Source organism: Anomaloglossus baeobatrachus, chromosome 4 (assembly GCF_048569485.1).
Source record: "Anomaloglossus baeobatrachus isolate aAnoBae1 chromosome 4, aAnoBae1.hap1, whole genome shotgun sequence".
Lineage (NCBI taxonomy): Eukaryota > Metazoa > Chordata > Amphibia > Anura > Aromobatidae > Anomaloglossus > Anomaloglossus baeobatrachus.
Genome location: NC_134356.1, coordinates 173,871,875 through 173,892,879, shown reverse-complemented (window position 1 = coordinate 173,892,879; position 21,005 = coordinate 173,871,875). Strand labels below are relative to the sequence as shown.

The window sequence follows — 21,005 nt, the reverse complement described above, 5'->3', positions numbered from 1 at the left end:
TCCCAAGCTGAGGGTTCTGACACAGACCCCAGCCCCAGACCGACTAAGCGAGCTCGCTTAGATTTTCCCTCGACATCATCATATTGTGCAGGGTCTCAGAGGGGGGAATCTCTGGTTGATGATGCGGAGACAGCTGATCAGGATTCTGATCCTGAGGCCGCTCTCAATCTTGATACTCCGGACGGGGACGCCATAGTGAACGACCTTATTGCGTCCATCAATCGTATGTTGGATATTTCTCCCTCAGCTCCTCCGGCGGAGGAGTCGGCTTCCCAGCAGGAGAAATTCCGTTTCAGGTTTCCCAAGCGTACACCGAGTATGTTTCTGGACCACTCTGATTTCAGAGAGGCAGTCCAGAATCACCATGCTTGTCCAGATAAGCGTTTTTCTAAGCGCCTTAAGGATACACGTTATCCCTTTCCCCCTGACGTGGTCAAGGGTTGGACTCAGTGTCCCAAAGTGGACCCTCCAATCTCCAGACTGGCAGCTAGATCCATACTTGCAGTGGAAGATGGGGCTTCGCTCAAAGATGCCACTGACAGGCAGATGGAGCTCTGGTTGAAATCCATCTATGAAGCTATCGGCGCTTCTTTTGCCCCAGCATTCGCAGCCGTATGGGCGCTACAAGCTATCTCAGCAGGTCAAGCGCAAATTGACGCAGCCACACGCACGTCCGCGCCACAGGTGGCGTCCATAACCACTCAGACGTCGGCATTTGCGTCTTACGCTATTAATGCTGTCCTGGACTCTGCGAGCCGTACGGCGGTCGCAGCCGCCAATTCGGTGGTTCTCCGCAGGGCCTTGTGGCTACGGGAATGGAAGGCAGATTCTGTTTCCAAAAAGCGCTTAACCAGTTTGCCAATTTCTGGCGAACGATTGTTTGGCGAGCGTTTGGATGAAATCATCAAACAATCCAAGGGAAAGGATACATCCTTACCCCAGCCCAAACCGAACATACCCCAACAGAGGAAGGGGCAGTCGAGGTTTCGGTCCTTTCGGGGCGCGGGCAGGTCCCAATTCTCCTCGTCCAAAAGGCCTCAGAAAGATCAAAGGAACTCTGATGCATGGCGGTCTAAGTCACGTCCTAAACAGACCACCGGAAGTGCCGCTACCAAAGCGGCTTCCTCATGACTTTCGGCATCCTCACTCCGCATCCTCGGTCGGTGGCAGGCTCTCCCGCTTTTGCGACACCTGGCTGCCACGGGTAAAAGACCGTTGGGTGAGAGACATTCTGTCTCACGGTTACAAGATAGAGTTCACCTCTCGTCCCCCGACTCGATTCTTCAGGTCATCCCCGCCTCCCGAGCGAGCCGAGGCTCTTCTGCAGGCGCTGGGCATTCTGAAGGCAGAAGGAGTGGTGGTCCCTGTTCCTCTTCAGCAACAGGGCCAAGGTTTTTACTCCAACTTGTTTGTGGTCCCAAAGAAGGACGGGTCTTTCCGACCTGTCCTGGACCTGAAACTTCTCAACCAACACGTAAAGACCAGGCGGTTCCGGATGGAATCCCTCCGCTCCGTCATCGCCTCAATGTCCCAAGGAGATTTCCTTGCATCGATCGATATCAAAGATGCTTATCTCCACGTACCGATTGCTCCAGAGCACCAGCGCTTCTTGCGCTTCGCCATAGGAAACGAACACCTGCAGTTCGTAGCACTGCCGTTCGGCCTGGCAACAGCCCCACGGGTTTTCACCAAGGTTATGGCTACTGTAGTAGCGGTTCTCCACTCTCAGGGTCACTCGGTGATCCCGTACTTGGACGATCTGTTGATCAAAGCACCCTCTCTAGAGGCATGCCAACACAGCCTCGACGCTACCCTGGAGACTCTCCAGAGTTTCGGGTGGATCATCAATTTTCCAAAGTCAAATCTGACACCGGCCCAATCGCTGACATACCTTGGCATGGAGTTTCATACCCTCTCAGCGATAGTGAAGCTTCCGCTGATCAAGCAGCGGTCACTACAGACAGGGGTACAATCTCTCCTTCAAGGTCGGTCACACCCCTTGAGGCGCCTCATGCACTTCCTGGGGAAGATGGTGGCAGCAATGGAGGCAGTTCCTTTCGCGCAGTTTCACCTGCGTCCTCTTCAATGGGACATCCTACGCAAATGGGACAGGAAGCCGACGTCCCTCGACAGGAACGTCTCCCTCTCGCAGGCGACCAAAGCTTCCCTTCGGTGGTGGCTTCTTCCCACTTCATTATCGAAAGGGAAATCCTTCCTACCCTCATCCTGGGAGGTGGTCACGACGGACGCGAGTCTGTCAGGGTGGGGAGCGGTTTTTCTCCACCACAGGGCTCAGGGTACGTGGACCCAGCAAGAGTCCTCGCTTCAGATCAATGTTCTGGAAATACGGGCAGTGTATCTTGCCCTGAAAGCGTTCCAGCAGTGGCTGGAAGGCAAGCAGATCAGAATTCAGTCAGACAATTCCACAGCGGTGGCATACATCAACCACCAAGGCGGCACACGCAGTCGGCAAGCCTTCCAGGAAGTCCGGCGGATTCTGCTGTGGGTGGAAGCCACGGCCTCCACCATCTCTGCAGTTCACATTCCAGGCGTGGAAAACTGGGAAGCAGATTATCTCAGTCGCCAGGGCATGGACGCAGGGGAATGGTCCCTTCACCCGGACGTGTTACAGGAGATCTGTTGCCGCTGGGGGGTGCCGGACGTCGACCTCATGGCGTCCCGGCACAACAACAAGGTACCGGCGTTCATGGCACGGTCTCAAGATCCCAGAGCTCTGGCGGCAGACGCCTTAGTTCAGGATTGGTCGCAGTTTCAGCTCCCTTATGTGTTTCCTCCGCTGGCACTGTTGCCCAGAGTGTTACACAAGATCAGGGCCGACTGCCGCCGCGTCATCCTCGTCGCTCCAGACTGGCCGAGGCGGTCGTGGTACCCGGATCTGTGGCATCTCACGGTCGGCCAACCGTGGGCACTACCAGACCGACCAGACTTGCTATCTCAAGGGCCATTTTTCCATCTGAATTCTGCGGCCCTCAACCTGACTGTGTGGCCATTGAGTCCTGGATCCTAGCGTCTTCAGGGTTATCTCAAGACGTCATTGCCACTATGAGACAAGCTAGGAAACCAACGTCCGCTAAGATCTACCACAGGACGTGGAAAATTTTCCTGTCGTGGTGCTCGGCTCAGGGTATTTCTCCCTGGCCTTTTGCCTTGCCCACTTTTCTGTCCTTCCTTCAATCTGGACTGGAAAAGGGTTTGTCGCTCGGCTCCCTTAAGGGACAAGTCTCAGCGCTCTCTGTGTTTTTCCAGAAGCGCCTAGCCAGACTTCCACAGGTACGCACGTTCCTGCAGGGGGTTTGTCACATCGTCCCTCCTTACAAGCGGCCGTTAGAACCCTGGGATCTGAACAGGGTGCTGATGGTTCTTCAGAAACCACCATTCGAGCCAATGAGGGATATTTCTCTCTCACGCCTTTCGCAGAAAGTGGTCTTTCTAGTAGCAGTCACTTCACTTCGGAGAGTGTCTGAGCTAGCAGCGTTGTCATGCAAAACCCCTTTCCTGGTGTTTCACCAGGACAAGGTGGTTCTGCGTCCGGTTCCGGAATTTCTCCCTAAGGTGGTATCCCCCTTTCATCTCAATCAGGATATCTCCTTACCTTCTTTTTGTCCTCATCCAGTTCACCAATGTGAAAAGGATTTGCACTTGTTAGATCTGGTGAGAGCACTCAGAATCTACATTTCTCGTACGGCGCCCCTGCGCCGCTCGGATGCACTCTTTGTCCTTGTCGCTGGCCAGCGTAAAGGGTCACAGGCTTCCAAATCAACCTTGGCTCGGTGGATCAAGGAGCCAATTCTCGAAGCCTACCGTTCGGCTGGGCTTCCGGTTCCCTCAGGGCTGAAGGCCCATTCTACCAGAGCCGTGGGCGCGTCCTGGGCTTTGAGGCACCAGGCTACGGCTCAGCAGGTGTGTCAGGCGGCTACCTGGTCGAGCCTGCACACTTTCACGAAGCACTATCAGGTGCATACCTATGCTTCGGCGGATGCCAGCCTAGGTAGACGAGTCCTTCAGGCGGCGGTTGCCCACCTGTAGGAAGAGGCCGTTTTATGGCTCTCTTACGAGGTATTATTTTACCCACCCAGGGACTGCTTTTGGACGTCCCAATTGTCTGGGTCTCCCAATAGAGCGACAAAGAAGAAGGGAATTTTGTTTACTTACCGTAAATTCCTTTTCTTCTAGCTCTAATTGGGAGACCCAGCACCCGCCCCTGTTTTTTTGTGTACACATGTTGTTCATGTTGAATGGTTTCAGTTCTCCGATATTCCTTCGGATTGAAGTTACTTTAAACCAGTTTATAATTCTTTTTCCTCCTTCTTGCTTTTGCACCAAAACTGAGGAGCCCGTGGGAGCACGGGGGGTGTATAGGCAGAAGGGGAGGGGCTTAACACTTTTGAGTGTAATACTTTGTGCGGCCTCCGGAGGCATAGCCTATACACCCAATTGTCTGGGTCTCCCAATTAGAGCTAGAAGAAAAGGAATTTACGGTAAGTAAACAAAATTCCCTTCATTATCTATCTATCTATTATCTATCTATTATCTATCTATCTATTATTTATCTATTATCTATCTATTATCTATCGATCTATTATCTATCTATTATCTATGTATCTATTATCTATCTATCTATCCATCTATTATCTATCTATCTATCTGTCTATTATCTATCTATCTATTATCTATCTATTATCTATCTATCTATCTATCTATTATCTATCTATCTATTATCTATCCCTCTATCTATCTATTATCTATCTATTATCTATCTATCTATCTATCTATCCCTTTATCTATCTATCTATCTATCTATTATCTATCTATCTATTATCTATCTATCCCTCTATCTATCTATCTATTATCTATCCATCTATTATCTATCTATCTATCTATTATCTATCTATTATCTATCTATTATCTATATATCTATCCATCTATTATCTATTATCTATCTATCTATTATATATCTATCTATCTATCTATCTATCTATCCCTCTATCTATCTATCTATTATCTATCTATCTATTATCTATCCATCTATCCCTCTATCTATCTATCTATTATCTATCTATTATCTATCTATTATCTATCTATTGTCTATCTATTATCTATCTATCCATCTATTATCTATCTATCTATTATCTATCTATTATCTATCTATCTATCTATTATCTATTTATTATCTATCTATTATCTATCTATGATCTATTTATTATCTATCTATTATCTATCTATCTATTATATATCTATCTATCTATCTATTATCTATCTATTATCTATCCATCTATCTATTATCTATCTATCTATTATCTATCTATCCATCTATTATCTATCTATCTATTATCTATCTATCTATTATCTATCTATCTATTATCTATCTATCTATCTATCTATCCATCTATTATCTATCTATCCATCTATTATCTATTTATCTATCTATTATCTATCTATTATCTATCTATTATCTATCTATCTATTATCTATCTATCTATCTATCCATCTATTATCTATCTATCTATTATCTATCTATTATCTATCTATTATCTATCTATCTACCCATCTATTATCTATCTATCTATTAATCTATATATTATCTATCTATTATCTATCTTTCTATCTATATATTATCTATCTACAGTATTTATCTATCTATCTATTATCTATTCCCCTAAATATCTATCTATCTATCTATTATCCATCTATATATATCTATCTATATCTATCTCTGTATTACCTATCTCTGTATTATCTATTTTTTTTTTTCATTTTCAACGTGCTTTATTGCTGTAAAAGCATTAAAAAACGCAGGGACCAACCTGAAAAAAAACACACCAAAAAAGCACCTGCGTTATTAGTGCGTTTTTTTAACGCAGGTGCACTAATCCTTCACTCTCAAGAAATTTCTTAAGAAAAATCATTTTTCTAGTGTGAACATAGCCTAAAGGCTACTTTACACGCTGCGATATCGGTTCCGATATCGCTAGTGTGGGTACCCCCCCCCCCCATCTGTTGTGTGACACGGGCAAATCGCTGCCCGTGCCGCACAACATCGCCCAGACCCGTCACACATACTTATCTGCCCGGCGACGTCGCTGTGACCGGCGAACCGCCTCCTTTCTAAGGGGGCGGTCTGTGCGGCGTCACAGCGACGTCACTGAGCGGCCGCTCAATAGAAGCGGAGGGGCGGAGATGAGTGGGCGCAACATCCCGCCCACCTCCTTCCTTCAGCATAGCGGCCGGGAGGCAGGTAAGGAGAGGTTCCTCATTCCTGCGGCGTCATACATACCGATGTGTGCTGCCGCAGGAACGAGAAACAACTTCGTTACTGCTGCAGTAACGATAATTGAGAATGGACCCCCATGTCACCGATGAGCGATTTTGCACGTTTTTGCGACGATGCAAAATCGCTCATCGGTGTCACATGCAACAACATCGCTAATGCGGCCGGATGTGCGTCACAAATTCTGTGACCCAAACGACTCCGCATTAGCGATGTCGCAGCGTGTAAAGCCCGCTTAAGTGTATATTCACATGTGCAAATCTTCTGTGTATAGACGTCCGCACAAATCTTGCGGTACATCCTTTTTGCTGCTTTGATGTTGCATTGAAAATGTATTCTTGTAAATTGGAAAGTCCACAGTGTGTCCGCCACATGTGAGCATTCCCTAACAAGGGGCACATGACTTCTTGGTCCCACTCACTGGACCCCAGAATCGAGGGCACGTCCCACTTTCTGACGTGGCTTTTACAGTATGTTAAAGTTTGCGCTATGTGACGCCATATAGCACAAGCATAAATATAGTATTGTTTTTTCTCTACAGGTGACTTGTGCAAGTACTTCGTAGACATGGGTGGATTAAGGCTTCTCTATAATTTAGCCATATCCAGCAGTCACTCCTGGGTAAAGGAAGCCTCCTTATACACGCTGGCGGTCTTGGCACGAAGCAACGGTAAAGATGACCCCAATTCTGACAATTTATTGTAAAATGCTCCAAAATATTTTTAATATTTCTATCCTGACTTCCATTCCAGTGTATTGTCAGCAAATCCTGAGCACCGCCGAATTCTTTGGATACATCTGCACAATCTTATCAGATGAGGGGTCTTCGGTAAATCTAAAGCAGATCTCTGTCTTCTTGATCCTGGTCTTGGTGTCTAATAACAGTAAGTCCTCACTTCAGCTGTCAGGGAACTGTTCACACTAAGTTTAGTAGTTCTGCTACATCCTAGTCGTTTCAGCGCTGTCCGTCATCCGGTTTGCCCAGTTCAAGGCCACTTTGGAAATAAGTGGATAGTACAGATGTGAATTGAGCAGCAGGACCCTAGTCCAGTGGCCACGTCACTATTCCGTGGCCGCTGAACAGGATCCCTGCGGATGACCTCCTACCTACCGGTGCCTCTTCTGATCAGTAAGTGCAGTGATGATGTGGTGTCAGGCCTACTAATCAGAAGAGACAGCAGGAAAGAGGAGATTTGCAGGCCTATGGAATAGTGACGTGGCCACCGGACGACAGTCCTGCAAATCTATTAGCTCATCTCTACTGGGCTCCCATTAAAGCGAATCTGTCAACAGGTTTTTGCCACTTAATCTGAGAGCAGCATAACGTAGGGGCAGAGACCCTGATTCCAGCGATGTGTCACTTATTAGGCTAAAGGGTACTTTACACGCTGCGATATCGGTATCGATATTGCTAGCGAGCGTACTCGCCCCCGTCGGTTGTGCGTCACGGGCAAATCGCTGCCCGTGGCGCACAACATCGCTAACACGCATCACACGAACTTACCTTCCTTGCGACGTCGCTGTTGCCGGCGAACCGCCTCCTTTCTAAGGGGGCGGTTCGTGCGGGGTCACAGCGACGTCACACGGCAGCCGTCCAATAGCAGAGGAGGAGCGAGATGAGCCGCTGGAACATCCCGCCCACCTCCTTCCTTCCTCATTGCCGGTGGACGGAGGTAAGGAGATGTTCGTCGCTCCTGCGGTGTCACACATAGCGATGTGTGATGCCGCTGGAACAAGGAACAACATCGCTAGTGCCCAAACAACGATATTTGGTGTTTGAACGACCTCTCCAAAACCAACGATTTTTACCACGTTTGCGATCGTTGAAGGTCGCTCATACGTGTCACACGCTGCGATGTCGCTAACGACGCCGGATGTGCGTCACTAACACCGTGACCCCGACGATAAATCGTTAGCGATGTCGCAGCGTGTAAAGTACCCTTTAGCAAACAGCTCAGTAAGTGACACATCGTTGAAATCACTGTTTAATCAGCAGGAGATTATCATTACAGGACTGTTTGGCCAGGTGCAAGGTAGTCCAGCATATCCATGAGCTCTGTATAACTGCTAGATCTGCAGGAGAGAAAACATTGATTTTATCAAGCAAACACTTGGTGACAGATTTCCTTTAAAGGCTGCAAGAGACGCCTGCTTCTTACAGTATATAATCATAGATGCCCCTTTATGTGTATTCTTTAAAGGGATTTCTTAAAGGTGGATACAATATTGATGGGCATAAGTTATTTGCAGATTGGTTACAGCCTATCTTCCTCCCTCCTGCTTACTGGGCTGTGGAGCATCAGTACCAGACAAAGTCACTGCCAAAAGTACCAAACAATGAAAGGGACGGGGTGCTGTCAATATTAGTATATTAACCCTTTTTGGCAGGGGCAACATGCTAACTTTGGTTGTGGTGTAAGCAGGGTAGCAGGGGCGCTGGAGCCGTGGTCTGTGTCATGTGTAAGTGCAGTCTCCTGGCCCTGCTACAGGCAACCGTTCCTCAGGGTCCCGTATACCCCTATTTTCGCCCAGCAGTCCCGCCGACAATAGGGACCTGCTCATAGGGGGATCGGTCCAACCCCGGCACTACTCACACTCTGCTCTTCTTGCAGCTATCTTCTTCTCCTCTAACTTTTCCCTGCCTTACTTCCCAAGCTCCTCCCCGGGGCTAAAGCTTTTCCTTAACCCCTGGTGCACTTGCTGTTGGAGGTGGCCGAGGTACCCAGCTTTCTTTGTCGCTCCATTGGGAGACCCAGACAATTGGGTGTATAGGCTATGCCTCCGGAGGCCGCACAAAGTATTACACTTAAAAGTGTTAAGCCCCTCCCCTTTTGCCTATACACCCCCCGTGCTCCCACGGGCTCCTCAGTTTTTTGCTTTGTGCGAAGGAGGTCAGACACGCACGCACAGCTCCACAGATTGGTCAGCAGCAGCTGCTGACCATGTCGGATGGAAGAAAAGTGGGCCCATATAGAGCCCCCAGCATGCTCCCTTCTCACCCCACTCTTGTCGGTGGTGTTGTAAGGTTGAGGTATCCATTGCGGGTACGGAGGCTGGAGCCCACATGCTGTTTTCCTTCCCCATCCCCCTCAGGGCTCTGGGTGAAGTGGGATCCTATCGGTCTCCAGGCACTGAGACCGTGCTTCATCCACAACTCCTGTGGAGCCTGCTGGATAGGAGCCGGGTATCGTTCAGGGACATGGCCCTGCTACTTGGAGGTACTCTGTATCCCTGTGGGGACAGTGCACAGCAACACTCCAGCTTTGCTGGGTGTGCTAGTGCACCGGGGACCACGGCGCTGACCGGGTTAATATGTGCCATTACACACTCAGCGTTGCTGAGTGTGTTTATGTATAGGGACTGCCGCACTGACCGCCGCGGCCATGGAAACACTGCGGCGCGGCTGGGACTTGTAGTGCGCCGGGGACTTTCACGCCGGCCGCGCTTTTAGGGCGGCCGCGTTTATTACTAGAGTCCCCGGCTTTTTGCGGCCTAGTTTCCTTTCCTCCCGCCCACAGACCTGACAGGCAGGGGAAGGGCGGGACGCTGCACAGAACGAGCAGCACTGAGGGCTGGAGCATGCTTTGCATACTCCACCCCTCTCACTGTGCACAGTGCGGGCACCAGTTCCCGCTCTTTCTGGGTCACGCCCACGGCTCCCTCCTCTCCTCAGGACGCCGGCAGCCATTCCTGTCAGCTCCTCGGACGCTGCAGAGGGGGACAAAGTCTGGGAGACCCAGGCAGGGACTCTGGTGGCCTCACAACCGCTTTAGGCGGGTGGTAAGCAGCACCTGTGGTGCTAGCCCCATTGTGCAGTAGTGTAACATTATATGTTTATGGTATATATGTTTTACACTGTATGGTGCACAGTTGATTTCTGGCTATATACCCTATTGTGTTACTCAGGGAAGATAATAGCATGGCGCCCACGAAAGGCAGGGGTGCCAAAACACAGGCTTATTATGTTGCCTGCGCCGCATGTACGACCCCGCTACCGGCAGGTTCCACTGACCCTCATTGTGTGCACTTTTCGGCCCCTGTGGCACTTACTCAGCCGGAGCCTCTGCTAAGAGGGGCCCAGGGGGAGCCACCTGCTAACACTGTTCAGGTGACGGGGACGGAGTTTGCAAAACTCTCTGAGACTATGGCTAAGATACTAGAAGCCTTGCAGTCCAGGCCGGTATCTCAGCACAGGGACTCTGTTGAATCTTTGTTCCCTGGCCCACCTCAGCTGGACCAACAATATCCTCCCGGGGTATCTCATGGATCCCAGGCTGAGGGTTCTGACACAGACCCCAGCCCCAGACCGACTAAGCGAGCTCGCTTAGATTTTCCCTCGACATCATCATATTGTGCAGGGTCTCAGAGGGGGGAATCTCTGGTTGATGATGCGGAGACAGCTGATCAGGATTCTGATCCTGAGGCCGCTCTCAATCTTGATACTCCGGACGGGGACGCCATAGTGAACGACCTTATTGCGTCCATCAATCGTATGTTGGATATTTCTCCCTCAGCTCCTCCGGTGGAGGAGTCAGCTTCTCAGCAGGAGAAATTCCGTTTCAGGTTTCCCAAGCGTACACCGAGTATGTTTCTGGACCACTCTGATTTCAGAGAGGCAGTCCAGAATCACCATGCTTGTCCAGATAAGCGTTTTTCTAAGCGCCTTAAGGATACACGTTATCCTTTTCCCCCTGACGTGGTCAAAAGTTGGGCTCAGTGTCCCAAAGTGGATCCTCCAATCTCCAGACTGGCAGCTAGATCCATACTTGCAGTGGAAGATGGGGCTTCACTCAAAGATGCCACTGACAGGCAGATGGAACTCTGGTTGAAATCCATCTATGAAGCTATCGGCGCTTCTTTTGCCCCAGCGTTCGCAGCCGTATGGGCGCTACAAGCTATCTCAGCAGGTCAAGCGCAAATTGACGCAGCCACACGCACGTCCGCGCCACAGGTGGCGTCCATAACCACTCAGACGTCGGCATTTGCGTCTTACGCTATTAATGCTGTCCTGGACTTTGCGAGCCGTACGGCGGTTGCAGCCGCCAATTCGGTGGTACTCCGCAGGGCCTTGTGGCTACGGGAATGGAAGGCAGATTCTGTTTCCAAAAAGCGCTTAACCAGTTTGCCAATTTCTGGCGACCGATTGTTTGGCGAGCGTTTGGATGAAATCATCAAACAATCCAAGGGAAAGGATACATCCTTACCCCAGCCCAAACCGAACATACCCCAACAGAGGAAGGGGCAGTCGAGGTTTCGGTCCTTTCGGGGCGCGGGCAGGTCCCAATTTTCCTCGTCCAAAAGGCCTCAGAAAGATCAAAGGAACTCTGACGCATGGCGGTCTAAGTCACGTCCTAAAAAGGCCACCGGAGGTGCCGCTATCAAAGCGGCTTCCTCATGACTTTCGGCCTCCTCACTCCGCATCTTCGGTCGGTGGCAGGCTCTCCCGCTTTTGCGACGCCTGGCTGCCACGGGTAAAAGACCGTTGGGTGAGAGACATTCTGTCTCACGGTTACAAGATAGAGTTCACCTCTCGTCCCCCGACTCGATTCTTCAGGTCATCCCCGCCTCCCGAGCGAGCCGAGGCTCTTCTGCAGGCGCTGGGCATTCTGAAGGCAGAAGGAGTGGTGGTCCCTGTTCCTCTTCAGCAACAGGGCCACGGTTTTTACTCCAACTTGTTTATGGTCCCAAAGAAGGACGGGTTTTTCCGTCCTGTCCTGGACCTGAAACTTCTCAACAAACACGTAACGACCAGGCGGTTCCGGATGGAATCCCTCCGCTCCGTCATCGCCTCAATGTCCCAAGGAGATTTCCTTGCATCGATCGATATCAAAGATGCTTATCTCCACGTACCGATTGCTCCAGAGCACCAGCGCTTCTTGCGCTTCGCCATAGAAAACGAACACCTGCAGTTCGTGGCACTGCCGTTCGGCCTGGCAACAGCCCCACGGGTTTTCACCAAGGTTATGGCTACTGTAGTAGCGGTCCTCCACTCTCAGGGTCACTCGGTGATCCCTTACTTGGACGATCTCCTGATCAAGGCACCCTCTCAAGAGGCATGCCAACACAGCCTCGACGCTACCCTGGAGACTCTCCAGAGTTTCGGGTGGATCATCAATTTTCCAAAGTCAAATCTGACACCGGCCCAATCGCTCACATACCTTGGCATGGAGTTTCATACCCTCTCAGCGATAGTGAAGCTTCCGCTGATCAAGCAGCGGTCACTACAGACAGGGGTACAATCTCTCCTTCAAGGCCAGTCACACCCCTTGAGGCGCCTCATGCACTTCCTGGGGAAGATGGTGGCAGCAATGGAGGCAGTTCCTTTCGCGCAGTTTCACCTGCGTCCTCTTCAATGGGACATCCTACGCAAATGGGACAGGAAGCCGACGTCCCTCGACAGGAACGTCTCCCTCTCTCAGGCGACCAAAGCTTCCCTTCGGTGGTGGCTTCTTCCCACTTCATTATCGAAGGGGAAATCCTTCCTACCCCCATCCTGGGAGGTGGTCACGACGGACGCGAGTCTGTCAGGGTGGGGAGCGGTTTTTCTCCACCACAGGGCTCAGGGTACGTGGACCCAGCAAGAGTCCTCGCTTCAGATCAATGTTCTGGAAATACGGGCAGTGTATCTTGCCCTGAAAGCGTTCCAGCAGTGGCTGGAAGGCAAGCAGATCAGAATTCAGTCGGACAATTCCACAGCGGTGGCATACATCAACCACCAAGGCGGCACACGCAGTCGGCAAGCCTTCCAGGAAGTCCGGCGGATTTTGATGTGGGTGGAAGCCACGGCCTCCACCATCTCTGCAGTTCACATTCCAGGCGTGGAAAACTGGGAAGCAGATTATCTCAGTCGCCAGGGCATGGACGCAGGGGAATGGTCCCTTCACCAGGACGTGTTTCAGGAGATCTGTTGCCGCTGGGGGGTGCCGGACGTCGACCTCATGGCGTCCCGGCACAACAACAAGGTACCGACGTTCATGGCACGGTCTCAAGATCCCAGAGCTCTGGCGGCAGACGCCTTAGTTCAGGATTGGTCGCAGTTTCAGCTCCCTTATGTGTTTCCTCCGCTGGCACTGTTGCCCAGAGTGTTACGCAAGATCAGGGCCGACTGCCGCCGCGTCATCCTCGTCGCTCCAGACTGGCCGAGGCGGTCGTGGTACCCGAATCTGTGGCATCTCACGGTCGGCCAACCGTGGGCACTACCAGACCGACCAGACTTGCTATCTCAAGGGCCGTTTTTCCATCTGAATTCTGCGGCCCTCAACCTGACTGTGTGGCCATTGAGTCCTGGATCCTAGCGTCTTCAGGGTTATCTCAAGACGTCGTTGCCACTATGAGACAGGCTAGGAAACCAACGTCCGCCAAGATCTACCACAGGACGTGGAAAATTTTCCTGTCATGGTGCTCTGCTCAGGGTTTTTCTCCCTGGCCTTTTGCCTTGCCCACTTTTCTGTCCTTCCTTCAATCTGGACTGGAAAAGGGTTTGTCGCTCGGCTCCCTTAAGGGACAAGTCTCAGCGCTCTCTGTGTTTTTCCAGAAGCGCCTAGCCAGACTTCCACAGGTACGCACGTTCCTGCAGGAGGTTTGTCACATCGTTCCTCCTTACAAGCGGCCGTTAGAACCCTGGGATCTGAACAGGGTGCTGCTGGTTCTTCAGAAACCACCATTCGAGCCAATGAGAGATATTTCTCTCTCACGCCTTTCGCAGAAAGTGTTTTTTCTAGTAGCAGTCACTTCACTTCGGAGATTGTCTGAGCTAGCAGCGCTGTCATGCAAAGCCCCTTTCCTGGTTTTTCACCAGGACAAGGTGGTTCTGCGTCCGGTTCCGGAATTTCTCCCTAAGGTGGTATCCCCCTTTCATCTCAATCAGGATATCTCCTTACCTTCTTTTTGTCCTCATCCAGTTCACCAATGTGAAAAGGATTTGCACTTGTTAGATCTGGTGAGAGCACTCAGACTCTACATTTCTCGTACGGCGCCCCTGCGCCGCTCGGATGCACTCTTTGTCCTTGTCGCTGGCCAGCGTAAAGGGTCACAGGCTTCCAAATCAACCTTGGCTCGGTGGATCAAGGAGCCAATTCTCGAAGCCTACCGTTCGGCTGGGCTTCCGGTTCCCTCAGGGCTGAAGGCCCATTCTACCAGAGCCGTGAGCGCGTCCTGGGCTTTGAGGCACCAGGCTACGGCTCAGCAGGTGTGTCAGGCGGCTACCTGGTCGAGCCTGCACACTTTCACGAAACACTATCAGGTGCATACCTATGCTTCGGCGGATGCCAGCCTAGGTAGACGAGTCCTTCAGGCGGCGGTTGCCCACCTGTAGGAAGAGGCCGTTTTACGGCTCTCTTACGAGGTATTATTTTACCCACCCAGGGACTGCTTTTGGACGTCCCAATTGTCTGGGTCTCCCAATGGAGCGACAAAGAAGAAGGGAATTTTGTTTACTTACCGTAAATTCCTTTTCTTCTAGCTCCAATTGGGAGACCCAGCGCCCGCCCCTGTTTTTTTGTGTACACATGTTGTTCATGTTGAATGGTTTCAGTTCTCCGATATTCCTTCGGATTGAAGTTACTTTAAACCAGTTTATAATTCTTTTTCCTCCTTCTTGCTTTTGCACCAAAACTGAGGAGCCCGTGGGAGCACGGGGGGTGTATAGGCAGAAGGGGAGGGGCTTAACACTTTTAAGTGTAATACTTTGTGCGGCCTCCGGAGGCATAGCCTATACACCCAATTGTCTGGGTCTCCCAATTGGAGCTAGAAGAAAAGGAATTTACGGTAAGTAAACAAATTTCCCTTCTTTACATTCTAACCAGCAGATTCTATCTACTACCACTTAAAGGGAACCTGTCGCCAGATTTGGGACTATAATCTGCGGTCACCACCAGTGGGCTCTTATATACAGCATTCTAACATACTGTATATAAGAGGCCAGGCTGCTGTGTAGAACGTAAAAATCACTTTATAATTCTCCCCTGAGGGGCAGTGCAGATGGGTCGGATGGGTGTCTCCATTCTCCGTTCGCGGCGCATCCTCTTTCGGCCATCTTTGTTCTCCTTCTTGTGAAGTCTGGGTGCATGACGCTTCCTACGTCATGTACACTAGCCGCCATTGAGGTACCGCGCATGCGCACTAAAATAGTTTGATCTGCCCTGCTCAGGAGGACAAAAAGGATGGGGCATATCGAAATCCATCAGCCCAATCCTTCCTCCATCCGATTGTTCGATGTGTATGGACAGCTATGCCGCATTCTTCTTGCTAGATGTGTTGGTTGATTTATTGTGTTTTATTGGTTTTTTTTCTGTTTTTGTTTTTTAGAGACCGGCCAGAGTCTTGCTAGAGAATCAGGATGTATTGAAACACTTCTCTTATTATTTAGGTAAAATATGGAAATGACTTTTTCTCCCATCTGATGAAATCCACACAGAGATATAGTTTTATATGTCTTTTTTATGCTTTGCAGCAAAATATTGCCAAGTAATGTGGTGCTGGTCAGTGGAAGCACAAATCCAGAATATCAGCTGTGGTCGTCTGTCTGCAGCGCGCTGGGCGCCTGTGCTGCTAAACAGAATGGTAAGATCTCTTTATATTTACTGTTCACTTCCTGACAGGTGAGAGAATAGGGTTTATTCAGCCATGAAGGGCGAGTGCTGCCAGGTTTTCCATGTCAATCTATGGCTTCATTCATTTTGTGTTTCTCTTTCAGAAGAGAACCAGAACCTCTGCAGGTCAGCAATTCCACAGGCGATGGAATGGCTTTATGATTCTCTCCAACATGAGATAGTGCGGCCTATCTGTTGCATGATTAGACCCATTGTCGCCAATAATAGTAAGTGTATGGCAGCTTGATACATTAACTCTTTATTATAAAATACTTAGCAACTGCCTGCAGCCTTACATCAAGCATAATGCTGAGCCATACATCACCAAGCACAATGCTGAGCCGTATATCACCAAGCACAATACTGAGCCATACATCAACAAGCACAATGCTGAGCCGTACATCACCAAGCACAATGCTGAGCCGTATATCACCAAGCACAATGCTGAGCCGTACATCACCAAGCACAATGCTGAGCCGTACATCACCAGGCACAATGCTGAGCCATACATCACCAAGAACAATACTGAGCCATACATCACCAAGCACAATGCTGAGCCATACATCACCAAGCACAATGCTGAGCCGTACATCACCAAGCACAACGCCGAGTCATATATCACCAAACACAATGCCGAGTCGCATATCACCAAGCAAGATGTAAAGGTACAGTAAGACTGTGTTTTATGTCTGAAATCATTGTGTTTCCTTAGCAGTTGCCCAGGATCACTTTGCCGCTTTTGGAGGGCTAGAAACATTGGCTGATATTCTCTCCCACCTACTGAATGGTTTACAAGAAAGAAGTTTGGATTTCAGGCTTGCTATGATGGTTATGGAGACTTTGGACACGTGCATCACAGGAAACTGTAAGTTAACAAGGCTGTACATGGAGAATTGCAAGTGGCACATGGCCACACAATCCCACAGTGTGGACTTTTCCCATCGCCATGTGCATGGTATTCTGTCCACCTCTCCCTTGGTCGGTCATTTGATAGGTTACATACACCAATGAGGTATTTTGCTACTTGAATATAACATAAAGTACAGCAATAATAAGCAAAGGACTTGTTGATGCAAAGAGTCATAATGCTCCATACGACCCAAGAGTGTAGCGACCGTGACCGGGCCCGGAGGTACAGGGGGCCCGCTGGCCCCAGCTTCTGCTTCAGCTGGATGTGCAGCCAAGAGCACTCATTCAGCTGAAATACATTGCAGCACATAGACACGTCGGGTTCCTACACTGCGATGTGCCAGCTGCCAATTAAGGCTACATTCACATGACTGTTCCGTTTTTACAGTCAGCAAAAAACGGTCCTGTTTTTCCACAGATGCATCCGTGCGGCATCCGTGTGATAACCACATCCGTCCCGTTCCGTGTACAGTCCATGTGTCATCCGTGTGACTTCTGGTTTTTTGCAGACCGCAAAAGACAGAGTTCCATAGAGTCCAGGGTATCTGGCCAGATGCTGGTCCCCATATAAGGTCTATGGGGAGCAGAATCCGGCAGAAAGGGGTAGGTGTAAGCGCTACATACTCACCGAACACTGGGCGGCTGTCACACTGCTCCCGTGGCAGCTCTTTGCTCTTCCGAAGCCGGCCGCTCATTAGGCTCATTTCATATTCACTGTTTCCATGCTCATCGGCGTCTGTGATTGGTTGCAGTCAGACATGCCCCCACGCTGAGTGACAGCTGTCTGACTGCAACCAATCACAGCCGCCGGTGGGCGGGTCTATATCGTATAGTACAATAAATAAATGAATAATTAAAAAAAAACGGCGTGCGGTCCCTCCCAATTTTGATGCCAGCCAAGATAAAGCCTCACAGCTGCTGGCTGGTATTCTCAGGCTGGGAAAGCTCACATTATTGAAAGCCCCGCAGCCTAAAAATATCAGCCAGCAGCCGCCCGAAATTGCCACATTTATTACATGCGACAGTCCCGGAGATTTACCCGGCTCATCCTGAATGCCCTGGTACGGTGGCAAACTGGGTAATATATCGGGTTGATACCAGCTGTGTAATGTCACCTGGCATCAAGCCCTGGGGTTAGTGATGTCACGGCGTCTATCAGATGCTCGACATCATTCACACAGTCAGTATTAAAAACAGAAAGACGACAAACAAATTTTCATTTGACAAAAACACTCCCTAAAACATTCCCTCTTTCACAAATTTATTAAAAAGAAAAACAAATCCGGGTCCAGCGTAATCCAATAAGGGGGTCCCACGACGATCCAAACCATACTCAGTGTCCCAGTCAATGAAGAACAGAATGTTCCCCATTGGCTGGGAAAGCAATGCAATGACCTGAGCTAACATCAATATATCATCCCAAGTCACTGCAAGGAATAATGATCGCCGGCGTCATGAGCTTAGCTAAGTACAATACCTCCGGTTATGAGATCCGCTGTACTCCTGACGTCAGCGCTCTCCACTGACTCCCATTGTCTGCCGCATTCACAAGCGAAGTATCGCGAGCGGCCTGTGACATAACAGCTAGTCACAGTCTCAGCCCACTCACGAGACTTGATGTGAGAACGTGGCAGGCATGGAAGCCAGTGACAAGCGCTATCTTCAGGAGTGCAGGACTTTATCACTACAGGTAATGATCTTTACTAACCTCCTGATGTCGGTGCTCGTCATTCCCGCAGCTGCTCACACACTGCAGTGCGGGCAGATGCTGACATACTGCAGTATGGGCAGATGCTGACATACTGCAGTGCGCGCAGATACTGACATACTGGAGTGTGGGCAAATGCTGACATACTGCAGTGTGGGCAGATTCTGACATACTGCAGTGCGCGCAGATGCTGACATACTGCAGTGTGGGCAGATGCTGACATACTGCAGTGTGGGCAGATGCTGACATACTGCAGTGCGCGCAGATGCTGACATACTGCAGTGTGGGCAAATGCTGACATACTGCAGTGTGGGCAAATGCTGACATACTGCAGTGTGGGCAGATGCTGACACACTGAAGTGTGGGCAGATGCAGACACACTGCAGTGCCAGTAGCTGCGGGGCTGGCTGGTAGTGGAAGACAGACTGCAGGGGCACCCGAAGGATGTCACACGGAAGTGCTTCCGTGTGGCTTCCGGGGATTTTGCGGATCCATTGAGTCGTATTGTGTCACGGTCCGCAATTATGGAACAGAATAGGACATGTTCCATAATAAAAAGGACATTGAAAAGATAGTCCTGTTAGAAAGTCCACAAAAAAACAGGAACTGAACAGGACAGACGGAAAGGTCGTCTGAATGAGCCCTAAGGCTTTGACTATTCACTGCTCCCCACGCTCCAAATCCAGGCATGAGGAGCAGGGAATATGACAGCACCCGGCAGCTGACTGTACTGTAAGTGGGCACACTGCGCATGACAGTGACATCATACACTGTACCGCTTACTCGCTGGTCAGTTGCGGCATGTCATCATCAGAGGAGGACACTGGAGAGTGGAAGGAGGGTAAGTATAATCATTTATTTTGTTTACTGTGTGTGGCGCTTGGGAGTATCATATGTACCAGGATGCTGCCAGGATGGGAATATAATCTAGGCTGTGGCCATTATGCGGACATGTATACCAGGATGAGGCCATTATGCGGACATGGATACCAGGATGAGGCCATTATGCGGACATGTATACCAGGATGCGGCCATTATGGGGACATGTATACCAGGATGAGGCCATTATGGGGACATGTATACTAGGATGAGGCCATTATGGGGACATGCATACCAGGATGCAGCCATTATGGGGACATGTATACCAGGATGCAGCCATTATGGGGACATGTATACCGGGATTGAGGCATTATGAGGACATGTATATGTACCGCCCCGCGGCCTCGGCTGCGGCCGCCGAGCCGCTCGCATCTAGGCTCGTGTGTCGGTGGCTCGAGCGCCTCCGGACCACGTCGCTCTGGAAGGGTGTAGTGGCGGTGCACGCAGGGGGGGGGGTTGGGGTGGTTGTTTGGTAAAGTTCGTGACGCCACCCACGGGTTGTGGTGATTGTATGGTGGACACCACCGCTGCAGTTGACTAGGCCTCCTGGGGACGGTGTTATGCAGCTTGGTGTTAACCCCTCCGTGGGCAGGGGCGAGGGTCCCGGGGGCCCGCGGGAAGGTGAGGTCCGGGGTGCAGGGCGCAGTGTTGCGGTGCAGCGCGGTGTGGTGCCTGACGGCACTGGTGTACTCACTCTGACACAAGATAACGGAGTCTCTGGTAAACCAAACGGTAGAATGGACGGGGCCCACAGCCGGCTGCGGTGTTCTTCCTGGACAGGCTGGTGATGGCTGTCGTTTCCCTGCACCTGTGTTATGTAGTTTTTGACTCCTGTGCCTGGACACTGGTAATCCGCTCCCCGGCGTGTAAGTGTCGTAGGAGCCCGTTTGCCCGCAGACGCTGGCCCTTTGGATCTCTTGCCTTTGGCAGTGGCACTTATCCGGGATGGTTGGGCTGTTGCTGTCAATGGGGATTTGGGTGGGAATGAACCCCTGAGGTTCAGACCGCAATCAGTAAATTCGACTATCAGGGCGGCTTCTAGCCTAGTCGGGGTCTGAGTACCCTGCCTGGTGCCTAGCTCCAATTGGCTCCTCGGTTTGGTACCGGCGGGCCACCGCCCGACCCCGGTCCTACGGTTCCACCGACCGTTCACCAACTCCTGCAGACGGCCACCACCATCTGCCGACCTTGCTGGAGGTGCCTGGGCTGCGACCCAGACACCTAGACAGTCTGTGACAGGCCTGGTCCCAGGTCTGCCTGTGCATGTCTTTACTCCTCTCCTCTCCACTCTCTCTCACTGACTCTGACTGAATGCGACTCTTGTGTCTTCCCGCCTCCAGGACTGTGAACTCCTCGGTGGGCAGAGTCAACCGCCTGGCTCCGCCCCACCTGGTGTGGACATCAGACCCTGGAGGATGGCAACAAGGATTTTTGTTTGACTGTTGTCACCTGTCCGGGGAAGGGGTGTGTGTGTGGTGTTGTATCTGTGACTACGTGGCTAGTCCAGGGTGTCACATTCCCCCTTGGTTTAACGCAGACCGTCCGCGGGCTGCCGGTCCATCACCGGTTTTATTTTTCTGAAAAAGATATAAACAATTGAAAAACATTCAAACAAGCACTTTTCATTTCT

General features: G+C 50.5%; 1 protein-coding gene across 1 annotated transcript in view; it reads left to right on the top strand.

Moving 5' to 3' along the window:
* The window catches only part of LOC142302352 (telomere repeats-binding bouquet formation protein 1-like), a 152,269-nt gene that overhangs the window by 20,210 nt on the left and 111,054 nt on the right, over positions 1-21,005 (top strand). The window contains exons 4-9 of the mRNA XM_075343411.1: positions 6,831-6,959; positions 7,042-7,173; positions 15,596-15,656; positions 15,741-15,850; positions 15,984-16,112; positions 16,595-16,744. Of these exons, the coding sequence (XP_075199526.1) occupies positions 6,831-6,959; positions 7,042-7,173; positions 15,596-15,656; positions 15,741-15,850; positions 15,984-16,112; positions 16,595-16,744 (711 nt within the window). The remainder of the gene's footprint in view (positions 1-6,830; positions 6,960-7,041; positions 7,174-15,595; positions 15,657-15,740; positions 15,851-15,983; positions 16,113-16,594; positions 16,745-21,005) is intronic.